The 19,534-nt window shown below is 40.2% G+C and overlaps 1 protein-coding gene across 1 annotated transcript in view; it reads left to right on the top strand.

Moving 5' to 3' along the window:
• Positions 1–19,534, top strand: part of NOTCH2 (notch receptor 2) — a gene marked incomplete in the record, with an annotated part of 169,899 nt that overhangs the window by 37,179 nt on the left and 113,186 nt on the right. Inside the window, 1 exon segment of the mRNA XM_070077788.1 lies at positions 8,816–8,897. Within this exon segment, the coding sequence (XP_069933889.1) occupies positions 8,816–8,897 (82 nt within the window).

Below are 19,534 nucleotides of genomic sequence, written 5' to 3'. Positions count from 1 at the left end.
CTGGAACCCAATTACTTGGGCCAATACTGCTGTCTGTCAGGGTTCTGCATTAGCAAGAAGCTTTTGGTGAGTATCAGACTTGGGTACTCTATGGAATGTGGACATCTTAACTCCTGAGCTGAATGCTCACCTCTCACTGAATATCTTATTGAGTACCTGCTGGGTCCAGGCACTATGTATACAGACATGAGCCAGTCATGGTCACTGCCTTTCGAGAATTTGCATAGAATTGGGGGACAAAGATGGGTGAGTGAGTACTTATGTAACACATCTACCTAGGGTGTAGTGGGAGCACAGAGGAGGATCATATACATGGAATTGGAGGTTTTCTGAGGGATGCTTAAGGAAGGAAGTGAATTGAAATGTAAGTAGGAATTTAGCAAAATGGAAAAGGAAGAAGGGGGGGGGGGCATGTTTTCCAGGTGGAAGGATGTATTTTTATATAGAGGTGATCAGTAACAAGTTGGCCACATTCTGATTTATAAATGTATGGGGATGTTTTAAACCTTGTTTTTTGTATGGAAGAGCTAAATGCATTAATTTAATCCCCAAACCTCAGGAATTGAACTTTAACTTTTGAGCAAATTAAAAATCTTATGCAGCCATTAAAAAGAAAAGCAAAAGAAAAAGGGAAAATACACAGTGCTAGATTTTAATACAACACAGCAAATAATGATTTTTTTTGCTGTAAATCCAGTGTAATAACATAGGACAGAATTGGAATTTTAAAAAATCAGATTATTCTAGGTTGATAACTCCTTAGAATGAATTTCTTTATAAAATGAGAATTCTATTAGTAATGTCAAAAATATTTACTTTTTAAACTTATTTAATATAAATTTCAAAAGTACAACTTTTGGATTATAGCAGCTTTTAAAAATACTTGTTTATAAGTTCAGTTTTTGTTGAGTGTATTTTCTTCAATCATGACTGCTTTTGAAAAGCAGTACAATTTTGCTGTGATAACTGTGTAGACTAAGCTTTAATCTCTGGCTCTGGTATCAGCATCTCTCAGGTAGGAAGCACATTTTCTATTATATCTGTTAAGTATATAGAAATCCTTGGAATACCATCAGAAAAATAAAATTGATATCTTCCTTATTGCATGTTCTTGCCTTTTAATCAAGACTAATTTCAAGGAAGAAAACAGATGTTTCTCCACTTCGTTCTTATTTAAATGTACCACTTGGGATTTGAAGCTTCCGCACTTCTTCTGTTTGTTTGTATTTTTTTTTCATGGCTCAAACCCAAAAAGTGGAATAAAAAGTTTAGTGAAAGCTTTGTTGTTTGAAATTGGAGGGTGCTATGAGAATTATTGCAAATCCCTGATGTCTCCCTGTCTGCCCTCAGTTCTCCTATTTTTGGTAATAACGTAAGTAGTCATTTTAGAAAAGTTAGCTTTCTTAATTTTATTGAGCCTTTTCCAGGGCTTTGTGCCAGAAGCAACAGCAGCCAACCACAGCCAGGATCCTGGAGCGTAAACTCAAGACTTCATCTCTCTCAAATATTGCTACTTGAAATTTGCATAAACGTTGAAACAAAAAAGAGTCCCATATAACTGCTGCTTGCATATTTGAGGAACCACAGCCATTCAAGTCATTAAAATATCTTTAAATTTTTTAAAAGATTTATTTTATTTATTTGAAAGACAGAGTTAGAAGTAGAGACAGAGAGAGGTTTTCCATCCACTGGTTCTCTCCCCAAATGGTTGCAACAGCTGGAGCTGCACCGATCCGAAGGCAGGAGCCAGGAGCTTCTTCTGGGTCTCCCACACAAGTGCAGGGGCCCAAGGACTTGGACCATCTTCTACTGCTTTCCCAGGCCGTAGCAGAGAGCAGGATTGGAAGAGGAGCAGTTGGGACTAGAACCAGCTCCCATATGGGATTCTGGCGCTTCAGGCCAGGGCTTTAACACGCTGTGCCACAGCGCCAGCCCCAACATCGTTAAATTTTTTGAAAAAGTTATATAAAGAGAAAAGATTTCATACATACAATTGTAAGCCCATACTGAGAGTTCCCTCACTCCCCCTTTCCTTTCTTCCTTATTTTTTTTCTTTTAATTTTTACAATAACATACTTTTAGTTTACTTTATAGTCACAGGCTTAATATTCCACTAAATAAGGAATGCATCAAGTAGACAAAGTATAGACAACGGCTATAAATGATAATTAGCTCCCATATATGTTACTTTTTTGTGTGTGTTCTATATATTAGCTATAAATCAAACATGATATTTGCCTTTTTAAGTCTGGCTTATTTCACTGAGCATGATGGTCTCCGCTTGCATCAATTTTGTTGGCAAAAGACAGAATTTCCCCCTTTTTAATGGCTGAGTAGTTTTCCATCATATACCACTTTACCTGGTCATCAGTGGATGGACATATGAGTTGATTCTATTCATTAGCTATTGTGAATTGAACTGTTATGAACATTGGAGTTGAGATAACTGTTTCATATGCTGATTTGATTACCGTTGGGTACACTCCCAGGAGTGGGATAGCTGGCTCATACGATAGATCAATTTTCAGATTTTTGAGGAATCTCCATACTGTCTTCCATAATGATTGTACTAGTTTAGATTCCCACCAACAGTATATTAGGGTACCTTTTTCTCCACATCTTTGCCAGCATTTGCTATTTTTTGATTTTTGGATGATAGCCATTCTGACTGGAGTGAGGTGAAACCTCACTGAGGTTTTATTTGCATTTCCCTGATGGCTGGTGATCCTGAGCATAAAATGGCTTCTTAGTGAGCAGTGGATATAAGCACAGAGAGAGACCACAGTATAGACAGAGGGAGTAGAATCTGAAAAAAATAATGTGAGATAGACAACACATATTTGAAGAAGCTACAAAGCAACAAGTAATGCTAATCTAAAATGATTACATGTTAATACAGCAAGTGAAACACATTGCAGACTGCTCAGATTACACTGGCTGGGTACAGACTTAATTACTCATGTTAGAGATTCTTGAAACAAAGGGAGGCTTTTAAAAGCCAGTGTTAGGGAGCTGGCATGATATTGAAAAGCCTTGGAAAACCTAGGTAAATGCCTAGAAGAGGTTTTAAGGAGGATACTATCCCGTCTGGATACCTTCAGCCTATCCCTAAATAGATAAATTCCTGAGGCATTGGAACTGGTTAAAATCAATGACAGCTTATACTGTTGTTTGCAGTGTTTATATACAACTGATGCTGATAAACTTGCATAAATACTAGAGCCTTGTCTGGACTGAGTTGTAGTTAGTGCTAAACAAGAATTTGTGTTTTAGTTCTTAAAGGTTCTTCAAGTAGTGGTTCTGAGATTGGTATTAAAGAGAGTATGCTAAGATTATACTAAGCAGTTTTAATTTTTGTTTGTATTTTTCTTAGAGTCCTTTGGGTAGGTCACATCCTCTTTGTCCCTACTCCAAGTCTTCCCTTCATTAGATTATAAGGGCCACAAGGACAGTTTGTTTTATTTGTGTTTGATTTCTGTGCAGTGTCTAGTAAAGGAACATACTTAAGGTAGTTGTTCAGCAAATACTGTAACTATATTAAGATTGACATTTTTGCTCAGAAAGTTTTACTTTAGGTGACTAATTCTCCTTATGCCTGCAGGGATATAGCTTTTTGAAAGAAGAGCAGTGAGCTTTGATTTGTTTGTTGGTTTTGTACTAGTTTAAGATGTCTTATTAGAGACATTATGTCATTAATAAGACATTATTCGATTCACTGGTTCACTCCTCAAATGCCCACAGCAGCTGGGGCCGGGCCAGACTGTCAGGAACTCTCTGGGTCTCCTGTGTCATAGGCAGGGACCCATGCATTAAACCATTGTTTGCTGCCTCCCAGGGTGCATATTAGTCTGAAGCCAGATCAGAAGTGCAGGAAGGACTTGATCCTAGGCACTCTGATGCGATATGCAAGTGTTCCAAGCAGTAGGTTAACTTGCTATGCCACAACTTCTGTCCTGTTATTTAAAATTTTTGATGAACATTTAATATTTCATGACCTTCTCTAATCTAACCTGGCCCATTATCCTTCCCTTTGCTTAAGAATCTCTGGCCATATGAAGCTGAGATACCATTCTCATTTCTACTTCAAGGTGCTTTTCTGTAGTATCTTTAAGACTGTTGGGGCCGGCGTTGTGGTGCAGTGGGTTAATGCCCTGGCCTGAAGCGCCGGCATCCTATATGGGCGCTAGTTCTAATCCCAGCTGCTCCACTTCCGATCCAGCTCTGCTGTGGCCTGGGGAAGCAGTAGAAGATGACCCAAGTGCTTGGGTCCCTGTACCCGCGTGGGAAGCCCAGAAGAAGCTTCTGGCTCCTGGCTTCGGATTGGCGCAGTTCTGGCCGTTGCAGCCAATTGGGGAGTGAACCATCAGATGGAATACCTCTCTCTCTCTCTCTCTCTGCCTCTCCTCTCTGTGTGTAATTCTGGCTTTCAAGTAAATAAATTTTTTTTTTTTTAAAAAGACTTGTTCATTTCATTCTTAGCTCTAAGGATACCTCTTCCAGACTACATAATTACTTTGTATCTCACTACTGGGTTTTATCACCATCATTTTAATGATTTTATTTATTCATTTGTTGTACATTTTCACTGATAGGAATAAGGTTCATGAGGGCTTGGACTTTATTCTGTTGACTGTGGTATCTCTGACATCAGAGCCTGCACCTGCTCATAGTAGGTGCTTTGTAAGTATGCTCTAAATATTAGACAGCCAGTCCTCAAACACTGCAATGAAAATGTGGAGAAACTGGCTTCCAGATTTTATGTCACTTTGCCAAGTGATAGAGTGATGAGATTGCATTCCATTATTTCTTCTTTTGTTTTTGCTCTTTTAGATGGTGGGAGAGGGCATACAAAAACAAATAGACACAAGTATATACGATTGATCTGTCAGCCAGTACTTACTGACTATGCTCTGTTTGTGGTTAAAGATGAAAATTTGGGAGAAAAGTCACTCTGAGTGACTAGTTTATGAATCCTTTAAATCACCAAAATTTAAGGGACCGGTGTCGTGGCATAGCAGGTTAAGCCACTGCCTATGACTCTGGCATCCTGTATGAGCACAGGTTTGAGTCCCAGCTGCTCCATTTCCCATCCAGCTCTCAGCTAATGGGCCTGGGAAAGCAGCCAAAGGTGGCCTACATGCTTGGGCCCCTGAATCAGATTCAGATGGAGTTTCGGGCTCCTGGCTTCATCCTGGCCTAGTTGCAGTTGTTGTGGTCATTTGGAGAGTGTCTTTCCCCCTCTCTCTCTGTATCTCAGTCTTTCAAATAAGTAAAAAAAAAAAAAACACACACACACACAAACTTTTTTTTGGAGCATCATTTAAGCATCAGTTCTCTGTGTGATTTAGCATTTTTTTCCTACAAATACGAATTTGCTTTCGATTTCATTGTTAAATGCTTTTTATTGGGAGAAAAAGTTGAATTTTGAGATGATATTTTTTTCCAGTCTTACCTTTAGTAATCAGTTTTAGATTCTCTCTGTGGGGCAAATAATTGCAATGTTTGTTTAGACATAATCCCAGAATAAAGTCCTAAGTTTGAAATTTTGCTTTTTCTTTTTAAATTTAGTCAAGATACAAGTATTATCATTTGGGTTATCCAAGATCTCTAATGTATTGTATGGTTTTAGTGCGTTCCTTAAAATGGACAGTCATGCTTTAGTACTGTTCTTCTCAAAGTGGTTCCTTGGACTTGTACCATCAGCATCACCTGGGAGCTCCTTAGGAATGCAAATTCTAAGTCCCCTTCGATAAGAAACTGTGTGTGTGTGTGTGTGTAAAATATTACCCTGTGTTTTAATCAGCCCACTGGGTGATTCTGCTACATACTAAAGGTTTAAGAACTATGGCTTAGTAAATGTTAAAGGTTCAAGGTAGCATGATCTCACAAATCAGCCAAATAGCATTAATTATTAGCCTGGTAACCCCACCTCCTCTTCAGTCACTGAATTGGATTGGCTCACTAAGGCTAGGCTGTAAAGTTATTTGCTAGGTTGATTGCCACATATTGACTTTGGGTTGTTTGTATTTCTCTGAACCTGTCACTGTAATGATTTGCCAGGACCCTTAATAGGAACAGGCTGTGATTTTTTTTTTTCACCCATAGCTTTCTGAGTCATGGGTGGCTGGGTCCTGCTGCCCTCCTGGAAGGTTTCTCCAGGTCCAGCCATGCCATTCATTTACTTCAATGAGGGAGGTGTCACAGTTGAATCCCAAGGGACGTTCAGGAACATTTAGTTACCCTTAGCTTGGTTGACAGGTAGGGAAATTAACCCCCATGAGGTTGAGCAGTTGTTTGCAGCTACAGAGCTAGTTAAGGGTAGAGCAGGATTGCAGGTCTCCTGTAGGAACATAAAACTGCAGCTTGCTCCCTATCTGTAGGGCATTCCTTCCCTAATTTTTTTTTTTAAGAAAAAAAAGCAAATAGTAAAAAACCAGGAAGTTATCACTGAAACTAATAAAAATGTCTAAAGAGGATGAAAAAATCAGTTTGAGAACTTTGGTATGGAGGAAATAACCTGACATTAGCTGTTTTAATTATAGTTGTTGCATTGGGCTTATCAGTGTGGGAAGAGGGAGCATTTGAGCCTTACAGGGAAGTGGGATATGGACAAGATGACCCTCTTCCTGAGTCTGCCTGTTCCGGCCTGCAGCCTAGTGACTGCTTGTGTGATCCCAACAGCTGTCACTAGATGGTTTGGACTTGGTAAGAGACCTGGTTCTAGAACCTGCCTTGCCACCAGCTAGTGGAGAGATGTCTACTAGGGGGCCACTTAACCCCCCTTGCCTTCCCTCCTGATGAGTGGATATAACAACCTCTCCTCTGCCCATTCTGAGAAGAAAAGTGTCTGGTGGTTGGAAGCAATGTACTGAATCCAGACTTCATAATTTCAAATTATAGCTCCCTGACAGTTGACAGGTCATTTATTCTTTGTTTTCTGATCTGTAGAATGGGTACCAGAAAATTAACTATTAGAGGAATTGTGGAGATTGAATTAGTTGATCTGTGTAAAGTGCTTAGGACAGTACCTGATATTTAGTCAGTGCTACATGTCAGCTGCTATTGTTACTACTATTCTTTAGAATAATATTTAAAGGGTGAGATGAGATTTCTGTAAACATATTCTTGTATTATTCTACCACTTAATATAGTACTGTGCAAATAAAGGGCTCTTATGAGACGATTGTAAACCAAATTATTCTGCTATCCAGCTTGTGCCTTGCTGATTTTGATGCCCAGGGTGAGCAGGCCCAGAGCCTCTGATTTGGCAGAGCCTCTGATTTGCACAGTTTCTGTTTATCATGGTGTGACTATAAGAAATTTGTGGATGAACTGTCATCAGAAGTAGACATATTAATAGCCTGCAAGGAAGAGTTCATGAATTTCAATTTTGATTTTTGTTGTTTGAGTAGATTTCTTTGCGATTAGTCTTTCTCTTATTAGGACTCCTTTATTATTTTTTTTTCATTTTTTAATTTTTTTTGACAGGCTGAGTGGACAGTGAGAGAGACAGAGAGAAAGGTCTTCCTTTGCTGTTGGTTCACCCTCCCAATGGCCGCCGCAGCCAGCATGCTGCAGCCGTCGCACCATGCTGATCCGAAGCCAGGAGCCAGGTGCTTTTTCCTGGTCTCCCATGGGGTGCAGGGCCCAAGCACTTGGGCCATCCTCCACTGCACTCCCTGGCCACAGCAGAGAGCTGGCCTGGAAGAGGGGCAACCAGGACAGAATCTGGTGCCCGGACCGGGACTAGAACCTGGTGTGCCGGCGCCGCAAGGCGGAGGATTAGCCTAGTGAGCTGTGGTGCTGGCCTCTTATTAGGACTCTTGATATGCATTTTGGTGTTGGAGATTCCAGCTGTAAAAGCCAAATAATTGAGATGCTGTAGTTATAGAGCGGGTTAGTGGAGCATGTGGGTACACTCCTCCTTTCCTGGCTGAAGTCAGTGGCGCTGCCTTCTACTACAGTTTTGCTTCTGAGCAGTGTGTGTTTGGAAGAGGCTCAGGTAGAAAGTGCTCTTTCTCTCTCTCAAAGAGACTGGGGGAATCCAGAATTTGAGAGTTTTTGTTTTTTATTAGTGTAGAAAGCTAAATTCTCACTTTCTTTACTTTGGTCTTGCCTCCTCTGTTTTCTTTTCATGATTTACTCTCCATCTTTATGTAAGACCCTGGGAGATTATGTTTTATTCACTTACCTACTTATATGTATTAATTTCTCCTTTTTTCTCCCTGGGTTCTAATATAATGTAATGCCTGTATCCTAATAGAGTCTCCCTTTTTTTCTGGATTCTGATACAGTGCCTACTAGCCTCTCAGTGTTAGTTGAATGAACATTGTTGATATTTCTGCTTACTTCTTGAAGTGACCTGATCTAAACCTCATCTGCAATTATAAATAATTTATTCCTATCCTGAAGACCTAGTGTCTACCCAGATGTTTTTAAACATTTATTGATGAATCCTTTTATTACTCTTCTGAAATCTCCAGATCCCAAAAGGTCATGGCTTGCTATGGATTTTACAGCTTTAGTTTTTCTTACTATCATTGGAAAATAGAGATGTAATAGCTGGAGATATTGAAGCACAGGAAACTAAGAGCATCATACAAGACCACAAAAATAGTTGTTATGGGAAGAGGTTTTTGGGAATTCTTCTGTGCTCTCTGGTGCTAAAAGCCAAAAGATGAAAAACCATTTAAAGGGAAGCCAGGTCAGGTTGGATGTGAGAGTATATGTTGACTTGGGATGGATCACTCTTCTGTGGTGACTAAGGGTTACAGTTAGTGACTTGTCACTAATGTGCATTTCTTTTTATCTTTAGCGTTGCAGTGTCGGGATGGCTATGAGCCCTGTGTGAATGAAGGAATTTGTGTTACATACCACAATGGCACAGGATACTGCAAGTAAGTTTTTCTGTTCATATATTTTCTTTTTCCATAGTGGGACACTGGACAAGGTTTGGTTCTACTCCTCTGCCTTTTTTTTTTTTTTTTTAAGGTTTTATATATTTATTTGAGAGGCAGAGATACAGACAGTGAGAGAAAGAGAGAGAGAGAGAGAAAGGTCTTCCATCTGCTGGTTCACTCCTCAAATGGCTGCAACATCCAGAGCTGGGCAGATCTGAAGCCAGGAGCCAAGGGCTTTTTCTGGGTCTTCCGTGAGAGTGCAGGTCCCCGAGTCCTTAGGCCATCTTCTGCTGCTTTCTCAGGCCATAGCAGAGAGCCGGATCGGAAGAGGAGCAGCTGGGACTAGAACTGGCACCTAGAGTGGGTACAGGCTCTACAGGCGGAGGATTAACCTACTACGCCATGGTGCTGGCCCCTATTTCTCTACTTTTAGCACTTCTGTGAAATGTCACTGGATCTCAAACTCTTCTGATGCAGTTTTTGTATGAGTCTATATATATGAAGGCATGGAAGGATATGGATGTCAGATAAATTGTTAACAAGAACTTTTTGCTATCTTACTGTTACTTTTTTTTTTTTTTTTTTTGACAGGCAGAGTGGACAGTGAGAGAGAGAGACAGAGAGAAAGGTCTTCCTTTTTGCCGTTGGTTCACCCTCAAATGGCCGCCGCGGCTGGCGCACTACTGCCGGCGCAAAGCTGGTCTCCCATGGGGTGCAGGGCCCAAGCACCTGGGCCATCCTCCACTGCACTCCCTGGCCACAGCAGAGAGCTGGCCTGGAAGAGGGGCAACCGGGACAGAATCCGGCACCCCGACCGGGACTAGAACCCAGTGTGCCGGCGCCGCTAGGTGGAGGATTAGCCTAGTGAGCCGCGGCGCCGGCCTTGTTACCTTTTTATTATAGAAAACACCTTATAGTGAGTGGCATTTGGTATATATTAAGTACATTTGTTCCGTTTTTCATTTTTTAAGGCATACCCTTAGAATCTTCCCCTCAACATGTGAGCTGTGATCTTGTTTTTAAGTTAAACCGAATACGTATTAAATTTAACTCTGCCCAGTATTAGTGGATATTTTATGGAACTTCTTTCCCTAGTGTAAAAAATCCAATTCTGAAGGTATGAGAGAGAAAGATGTAAACACAAGTGTAGGGTGAAGTAGGAAGTGGAGCTGTGAGTGCACATTGCTATGTTGGGTTAAAAGAATAAGGATGAGAGATGGGGACTGAGAAACACAGGCTAGTACCTGGCCCAGCAGGTTCTTTCTTTCCAGTCATCTAGATGAGTGAGAATTCTTGTTGGTTTGGGGAGACTGTAAGAAAGTTTTATGCATAGCCTCTCCAGGTTTCTTATAGACCATTTTTTTCTTCTACCTCAATTGAAAAGTTTTGGTAATAACATTTATCCATGGTATTTATTTCATGAAAAATGGGAAAAGAAGATTTGGCCTCTCTGGTTCTTATACTTATTTATGTTACTGTTTTATTTATCTTCCTTTTCTTTGTTTTTATGGGGTATAGTTTTATCTTTGCTTTGTTGGAGGTACTTATTTGAATAGCATTTTATGTGAATTTGCCCAATATTTCTTTGTTTCTCCTCTGGATGTTTGATTGAACACCATAAATTTAACATTTTTTTTCCAATCAAGTCCATTTTGACACTAGAATGTAAGTTCTCTAAGGTCATAAGCAACATTTTTTCCAAGTCGGAAACAATTTTCTTCACCAAAGTGAAAATATTTTAAGCTATGATGACAGTCAAGCTTAACAAAAGGCTGTTTGGATTGGAATAAAGATAACATTGGAAATGAAAGATTTTATGTAACTGATTAGGGGCTGCCCACTTAGTTTTCCCAGCTGGAAAAAAATGCACATTTTCCTCTAAGAGTGGAAATTTAATTGGAGATAATAAGGGGGAAAACTTAATACCTGAGAAATTGGCCAGTGCAATCTTGTTTAGTCTTTTTGTGGCATCTGGTACTTTCTTTTTTCTATTGTTCAGCTCTCCTGTGGTGGTTAACCCCTTACATTATGATCACTTGTTGAAATGTTTGTTTCTCCCACTAGTCTTTTGAGATCCTGGTGTTAATGCATTTTTGTGTAGCTAATACCTAGAACAGTAGCTGATATATAGTATAGTATAGTAGCTGTGAAACAATATGTTTCTTAAACTAAAAGATACTTAATAAATACCATAATTTGCATGTCTCATCTGTTAATAAGAAACTGGCTATCCTTTGAGAATTTAAAAAAATTAAGTTGATACATTTGTTCTAATTTATGGGATTTAGTATTGTAATTCAATACATGTATACAATGTGTAATGATCAAATTAGTATTTCTAACTCCTGAAATATTATTTCTTTGTATTGGGAACCTTCAAAATAACCTCCTGTAGTTATTTTGAAATGTATAATAATTGTTGTAGACTATAGTTAACCCAACTGTGCTATAAACATTAGAACTGCTTCCTCCCTGTTAATTACTCCTTGGAGAATTTTGTGTCATATAGCACCCAGCATAGTGTAGTACCCTACAGAGAGGCAAATTAGGTCTCTCCAAAGATAATTCAGCTTGTATATGTGGTTTGACTTGCTGAGAGAGGTGCCCTGTCTCTGAGCACTTGCCAGGAGATGACCCTGAGTGTAACTTTTAGAAGGAAGCACATTTGTGTGTTCCGTTCTCAAACTCTTGCTTAGATTGGGCAGATGAGATCACCCTCAGTTTCTAGAAGAAACACTGCTTAAGGAGAGAGAAATCACTTTGTGGTTAATGAAGGTGGAGCTCTTGCCTGCATTCTGTCTCTGGATGCTTATTGTTGATAGGATGGAATGCTTATGGATGTAGTTCTTGGGGCAGGGAGAGGAGGTCCCCATGATGCCTTCCAACCATGTTTCTTTGAGAAAGGGAGGGTTAGAAAAAGACTGATGAGGCGACCCTTTTGGGAGACCAGCGTGAAACACAGAAATTGTAAAAAGAAAGTGTTTCCTTACCTCAGCAGAAGTAATACTAGCATCCTTAGGAGTGGCAGAGTGAACATAAATGGGCATGGGTAAAGCAAAAAACAGTACCAGAGAGGCCAAGTCAGTCATTCCTGTGTGCTGTGCCAGAGTCCACAGAGGTTTGGAGCAAAATTCTGAGCAAAAATAACATTTATTTAGCAGGCCTCTCAATATGTCTTCACCAACTTTGCTTTTATCCCTGGGGAAAGAAGGTAATTTTGCTTGTTCAGTAAATATTTTCACAAAATAGTAAATAAACGTTGAAATACTTAGAAGGTATATAAAAATCATATCAGGCCTATAGCGCATGTGCTTAACTTTTTATTTGGGAGATTGTCTAGTGGATTAAGCAAAGAAAGTAGAAGCCAAATTCCTTTCATGGTGGGTGGGAATTGGTGGAAAATGTTTTAGAGGAGAAGGTGTCTGACTGTTTCAAGGAGTGTAATGCTACTGATTCAGCTAAAATATAATGATTGTTTATAGAACTCTGATAAGATCACATTGACAGATGAGGATAAGTACTTTCAAAGATTTAGTCTTGTACACAGCTCAACTTTTTTTTTTTTTTTCTCACTCTTAGGAGTTTAAGTACCCTATTGGTCTGTGATTAGATTTTGATGCCAGATGAGGAGAACCTGTGTAATCTTGCGTAAAACTCAATTATTGCTGCTAAATAGTAGTTGCTGTCAGATCTTAATAAAGCTCTTTTACTACAGGGAGAAGACATTTTAGTCTCTCCCTTGTCCTAGTGCGAGGTGTAAATATATAATTAAGCTTGGATGTCATCAATCACTTTGAAGTTGTTTGCTCCATGTTTTCAAATATAGACCATTGCAAATCCCAGTTTGATTCAAAATCATGGCCAACTCAAATCACTGAGATGCTGGGGTAGGAGAGGTTTTGATCTGTATTCTCTACAAGATGTACCTTTTAGGAATATAAGTGTCATGGTTATTTAAAGTTCTAATCTGCCACTTCATATCATTTATGTTGTCTGTGGTCACGTTTCTGTTAGCTGATCTTTCTCTAACCATGAGTAGAGTTTCCGTTTATAGTACATGAACAGTAGTTTTTAATTACTTAGTGGATATTGTGGGTGATGCATTTTAAAGCTTATCTTCCATTAAAGCAGGTTGAGTGTTATCCTGGTAGGAGGTTAGCTTCCTGGCAGACCACCTTGATCCCATGTAGAGGCTTGATTTTAGGCTTAGTTGAGGTCAGTCTACTTCTGTTTTGCCCTTAGTGCAGTGATACAAATATATCCTAGTCCTGGGATATGGACTTTATTCCCAAGGTGTGCTGCTTCACGGTGTTTAGTGGACAGTATAGAGAATTTATTACACTCTGGGTAGTTTATCAAACCCTTCTAATTTGGCAGGACTTAAATTCTAAGTCTCCTAGCATCAGGAGCATTCTGCTCAGTCTTTGCAGCCTTCCTCCTCTTCTTGCCTTCTCCTGGGTTCCTGAATCTCCTCTCCTTTGTGCAGTCAGGAATCACAAATCACAGGATTTGAGCAGAATGGAATGCATGCTTTGAGTCCATCCCCGCTTTCTCAGGATTTCTGCTCCATCAGGTCCAGCTGCTTTGGCAGCTCCTTTGGCTCCTCAGCCCAGTACAGCTTCTATTTTCTGCTCCCACTCCATTGCTCTTATGCTGCCTGGTCAGCGAGTACCTTCAGGAGAATGCAGGGTAAATGTGGGTTTCCTGTAGTTTCCTTCCCTTTTGTCGATGCTTATATCCCTTCCAGTTCTGCCTGCTTTTGGTTAGTTTCTAGTGCCTTTAATGTTTTGTCCAGTGTTTATAATAGCTTTGAGCAAGAATGTTGGTCTGATATAAAATACTCTGCCTGATTTTTTATTGATAAGAGTAAGAAGTCTAAGAGGGACTTTGAAAATTTCCTGCCTACCACTTCATCCACTGTTTGTGAAACAACAGAATGTCACCATGTATTACATAGGTGCCTGTGGATGGATGCATACTCTTGCCAATCCCAACTGTTTGCCAACATATCTATCTGAAAACAGGAACTTTAAAAAGTTTGTGAAAATGGAATTATAAGATATTCATGCATAGTTTTTTTATAATATGCATTTTCCACAAACTTTTTCACGACCTCTTTTATGCTTAGATTTCATTTTTTGGCCCCAGAATGAACTTATCTTTTAATTCTGTTTTCCACAGGTTTTTTGAAGTGTGTATATATACTTTCAAGTGAATCACTATAATGTAAAATGTATACAACTTCTTGTCACATTTTATCTAAAACTTGTCTGCTGGTTATATTAAATGTTAACAACCTGTGAGATTCCTCAGCATGACTAAGGAGTAATTTTGGTGGTCCTGGCTTCCTAAGTCCATCCCAGGACACTGGAGCCAGTAGATTGCAGTGCTTTCTATCTCTGTCCTTGCCTCTCCAAAAGAACCAAAAGACAGAAAAGCAAAACTACTCAAGTTTAAAAAATGAAACAAAGAAAACTGGAGCCATTGCTTTCTTTGTCCTCTTGAGTATGAATTTCTGTACAGTGAATAGACAAGTAGAGACCCTCAGAGTCTCAGAAACTGCTTGTTGTGCAGGATGCACCATTGTGTTGTGGCGGTACCCATGGAGAGAGATACTTTCCAAAGTTACGATGACTCAGCATTTTCCCCTTTCATCACCTTCTTCTCAGTGCATTGAATGATGTACAGGGGGAATGTCAGATAAAAAAAGTACACAGGGAAAAATAACTTTTAAATCAGCTTTTCTGTTTCCTCTACTTAAACTGATTTTGTCAGCCTGGTTCCTCCTAGTGGAGTGTACTGTTTAGCAGAACATCATATGTATAGTTTTCTGGAAGATGGCTAGTGAAACATGACCACTGCTTCATAGGTCTTTTAAAAAATATGTATTTATTTGAAAGGCAGAGAGAAAAGATGAGAGGGAGAGAAACAGAAGGAGGGAAAGAGAGAGAGGAAGAGAGATTTACTCCTCAGATGACTGCAATAGCCATTCTGGGCCTCTTCCATAGTTTTTTCTTTTTTTAAGATTTATTTATTTATTTGAAAGGCAGAGTTACAGAAAGGCAGAGAGAGAGAGGTCTTGCATCCGTTGGTTCACTCCCAAAATGGCTGCAACGGCCAGAGCTGTGCCGATCTGAAGGCAGAAGCCAGGAGCTTCTTCCAGGTCTCCCATGATGTACAGGAGCCCAAGTACTTGGGCTGTCTTCTACTGATATCCCAGGCCATAGCAAAGAGCTGGATTGGAAGTGGAGCAACCAGGACTCGAACTGATGCCCATATGGTATGCCAGCACTGCAGGCTGTGGCTTTACCCACTGTGCCACAGCACTGGCCCCAAGTTCTTTTGTTTTTTAACGTAAAGTGAAAAATGCTGTATTTTGGCTCACTGAATATTGTCCACAGGGTGATCTTTTTTTTTTAAATGCGATGCTTAAGGATTTATTAATTCAAGATTTTTTATTGCATGCTACCTATGCATATATACCCCATGTAACAGATAACTCAGGTGTATGGTAGTAGTTACAGTTATTGTTTTTATATTTCACACGTTTTTGGGAAGTCCTAAAATAATTACCAGTTCATTAACCTGGGCTATTTGAAGAGGTTTAAAGTGAGTCTGACTAGATCTTGAAAAGTTAGGTACATAACTGACTGGGGTGTAATCTTTAATGTAGATACCATCATTGAAAAGTGCAGCTGGGGCTATGATTAGGGGAGTAAAGCACCTGCCTCAGGCATGAAATTTAAGTGGAGAGGGTCTTAAAAAATTAATAGTCAAGATCAATAATATGTATTTTTTAGTATCTGAAAGACAAAATTAGAGACGGGGGAGAGATCATCCATCTGCTGGTTCACTCCCCAAATGGCTGCAGCAGTCAGGGCTGGGCCAGACCAAAACCAGGAGCCTGGAGCTTCTTCTGGGTCTTCCACGTGGGTGCAAGAGCCAAAGCACTTGGGTCATCTTCTGCTGCTTTCTCAAGTGCATTAACAGGGAGCTGAATATAATATTTTGATGTAATAGTTCAAAAGTCAGAATTAACTAAAATATGAAAAATATTAATTTTTAAAGAGAAGATCAGTATTACTGATTTTTTTCTTTTGCCTCAGAGCCCACTGTGGTTCAGCCTGGCACTGGTGAGTGAATTAAGGCACCTGGTGACACGAAGAGAATATGTTTTTGTGCCAGAAAGACTTGAGTTTGATTCCTTACTGTTAGCAGTCAGATATTTGACAAATTAAAGACTAATGCTAACTGACGTTGGTTGAGCACTTCTTACATGCACCACTGTCCTCAGTTTAAACTCTTCACATGCATTATTTTAGTATCTATAAGGGGTAGGTGGTATTAACGGGCCCTTCTTAAAAGGAAGTGTGGAACATTTGAAAGTATTTGATAGGTGAATTTTAAAGCAAATTGACTTTCATTTTACTTTTTTTTTAAAGATTTATTTATTTATTTGAAAGGTAGAGTTGCAGAGAAGGAGAGGCAAAGGCACACACACACACACACACACAGAGAGAGAGAGAGAGAGAGAGAGAGAGAGAGAGAGAGAGATCGATCTTCCATCTGCAAGTTCACTTCCCAAATGTCTGTAATGTCCGGGCCTGAGCTAGGCTGACCAGGAGCTTCGTCTGGGTCTCCCATATGGGTGCAGGGTCCCAAGCACTTGAGCCATCCTATGCTGCTTTGCCAGGCCCATTAGCAGGGAGCGGTATCATAAGCAGAGCAGCTGGACTTGAACTGGTACTCATATGGGATGCTGGCATTGTAGGCAGTGGCTCAGCCTTCTACTGCTATCCCTCAGTACCAGGCTCTTCATTTTTAGTCTGAAAGGCAAAGCGACAGAGACAAAGAGGGAGAGATCTCCCATCCACTGAATCACACCCCAAATGCGCACAACAGTAAGGTCTAGGCCAGTCCACAATCAGCAGTAGGAATTCATTCTGGATCTCCCTCTTGAGTGGCAGGGACCCAAATACTTGAGCTGTCATTGCTGTCTCCTAGGGTGTGCATTAGCAGGAAGCTAGACTGGAAGCAGAGGAGCCAGGACTCAATCCAGGCACTCTTATATAGGATGCAGGCGTCTTAACTGCTGTGCCAAATGCAGTGCCTGAAAGGTGACTTTTTAGATCAGAAATATTAAAACTCTGCTTTATATAATTTCTGGTTTTGAAGTAGAAACTGTAGCATTTGGTAGGCCTGGGTACCTCACATAGTACTGGAACTTTGCACATGAATGTTTGTGGATCAGGCTTGGCTAATGCTGCATTTCTTTTTTTTTTGACAGGCAGAGTGGACAGTGAGAGAGAGAGACAGAGAGAAAGGTCTTCCTTTGCCGTTGGTTCACCCTCCAATGGCCGCCGCGGCCAGCGCGCTGCGGCCGGCGCACCGCGCTGATCCGATGGCAGGAGCCAGGAGCCAGGTGCTTTTCCTGGTCTCCCATGGGATGCAGGGCCCAAGCACCTGGGCCGTCCTCCACTGCACTCCCTGGCCACAGCAGAGAGCTGGCCTGGAAGAGGGGCAACCGGGACAGAATCCGGTGCCCCAACCGGGACTAGAACCCGGTGTGCCGGCGCCGCTAGGCGGAGGATTAGCCTAGTGAGCCGCGGCGCCGGCTTAATGCTGCATTTCTGAGATGTGACTTTTGAGCTACAAGTTCACTGCAATTACTATAGAATAAATATAAAAGGACATTGAAGATGGAAGAGAGGGTGTTCTATGAAAGTGTTCTTCAGTATAGAAAACTGAATTGAAAAACTTGATACTTCCTCCTTTTCTGGTAGAAGATGAACAAGTCCAATTAGATTGTATGCAGCTTGAAATCAGGTACTATCCAGTGAGTTCAGATAAATGTTACTGCTACCCCAGAAGTCACAAGTTGTTAAAGATAACCCCTTCAGTTTGCATAATGAGTTACAGGGGTTGATGTGTATGGCCCTGTGAAGTTGTGAAGTCTTTCCTTGCCTAGGACTTCAGATCTGGCTCTTGAATAGTGTCATTCGTAAGTGATTCTTATTGTTAATATGTCCTCTAACAAATATAGTACGGGTCCCTGCAGGGTTTCATAAAATAGTTCTTGAATACCAGCTCCTTATCAACACATAGCAGTGTAATTCCCATGCTCTCTCTACTCATCTTTATGCTTTAGGTAGGAACCTTTATATTTCAGCGTTTGGGAGAGAAGTAGAAGAAAGCAGTTCTTGGACTCTGCCTGCATCCTTTGCCCATCCTGGGTAACTGCCAATAAATTAAATCAATCAATTTTGGCTTACAAACTTGGCATTAATAATAGATACAAATTTAGCTATGCTTCTTTCAACACAGTCTCCAGGTTAACCATAATCCTGTGTGAAGTTTCTTTCTTACTGTTTAATTGTGGCTTGTTAGCACCATTAATTTCATGTAAGAATTCTTTTTCCCCCTTTTCCTTGTGCCTTAGTGGAATGAAAACCATTTCTCTCTCAGGACCTGAAGAAGCTTAAGTCTTTCATTTTTTCTTTATCTGCCATTAATGAAGGCTAGCAAAGAAGTAGGGAATATTAGAATGTGATAAAAATATAAGTCTCTAAAACTTTCTAAGCACTGTTTTTGTTAAGCTGTCATAAATGTATAGATGTGATATTTTATTAAGCCTTCTTCTCAATGCCCAGGAGTCAGGGATTTTGTAACTAGAAATGTAGTTTAGTGTCTCTTCTACCTTCACAGTTTTGTGTGTATGTGCACATGTGTGACTATATTATGTATTTACTTATTCAAAATTTTATATATGTTTACTTGAGAAGCAGAGGGACAGAGATGCAGACAGAGAGTGAGCTCTCATCAGCTAGCTCACTGCCCAAATGCTCACAATAGCCAGAGCTGAGCCAGGCTGAAGCCAAGGAGCCAGAAACTCAATCCAGACCTCCCACGTGAGTGACAGGGATCCAGTTACTTGAACCATCACATATTGCTTCACAGGTTCTGCATTAGCAGGAAGCTGGGATCAGGATTCAGAGCCAGGGACTGAACTCAGGTACTCTGATGTCTCAGGTGGTGTCTTAACTGCTGGGCTAAGTACCTGCCCTGTATTATGTATTTTGTTTCCATATTTGTTCTGGTTGTATTTTACCTTACATTCTGATGTAAGGTAACTTAAAACTTCTCCTGGGTTTCCCCAAATTTTCCAGATCCTGTTTATTCACTGTTAATAATCGCCACTAGCACTTAGTCTTATGTGTCCAAAAACATCATGCTGATTCTTAGACTGATGCCATCAGCCTTCTGTTCTTAATGTACTTACTCTCTATTTAGGATGCTCCTCTCCTGCATTGATTTTTAGACAAAGGCTTTCCGAAAGAAAAGTGAAAGCAAAAACTTAAGAAAGGCATATTTAACTGACAGATGATATTATTCAAGGAACACATTGAACTGGAACATTCTGTCCAGTTTTTTGCTGCATATAAATATGAGGAAAAGGAGAAAATAATTGGAGTAGGATTTCTTAAGAATAGTGACATTTAGGATTTTGCTATAAGTTTATACTATCTATAATCCTGTGTCCTGAACACTACAGTTAGGTAGACTGAAGCACCATAGAATTCTTCCTGTTCAGGGGGCAAGTGTTTAGTGCAGCAGTTAATGTGCAGACTGAGACA

The sequence above is a fragment of the Oryctolagus cuniculus genome, chromosome 7 (assembly GCF_964237555.1).
Source record: "Oryctolagus cuniculus chromosome 7, mOryCun1.1, whole genome shotgun sequence".
Lineage (NCBI taxonomy): Eukaryota > Metazoa > Chordata > Mammalia > Lagomorpha > Leporidae > Oryctolagus > Oryctolagus cuniculus.
Note: the sequence above shows the minus strand (reverse complement) of the source record. Positions and strands in the feature narration are given on the sequence as shown.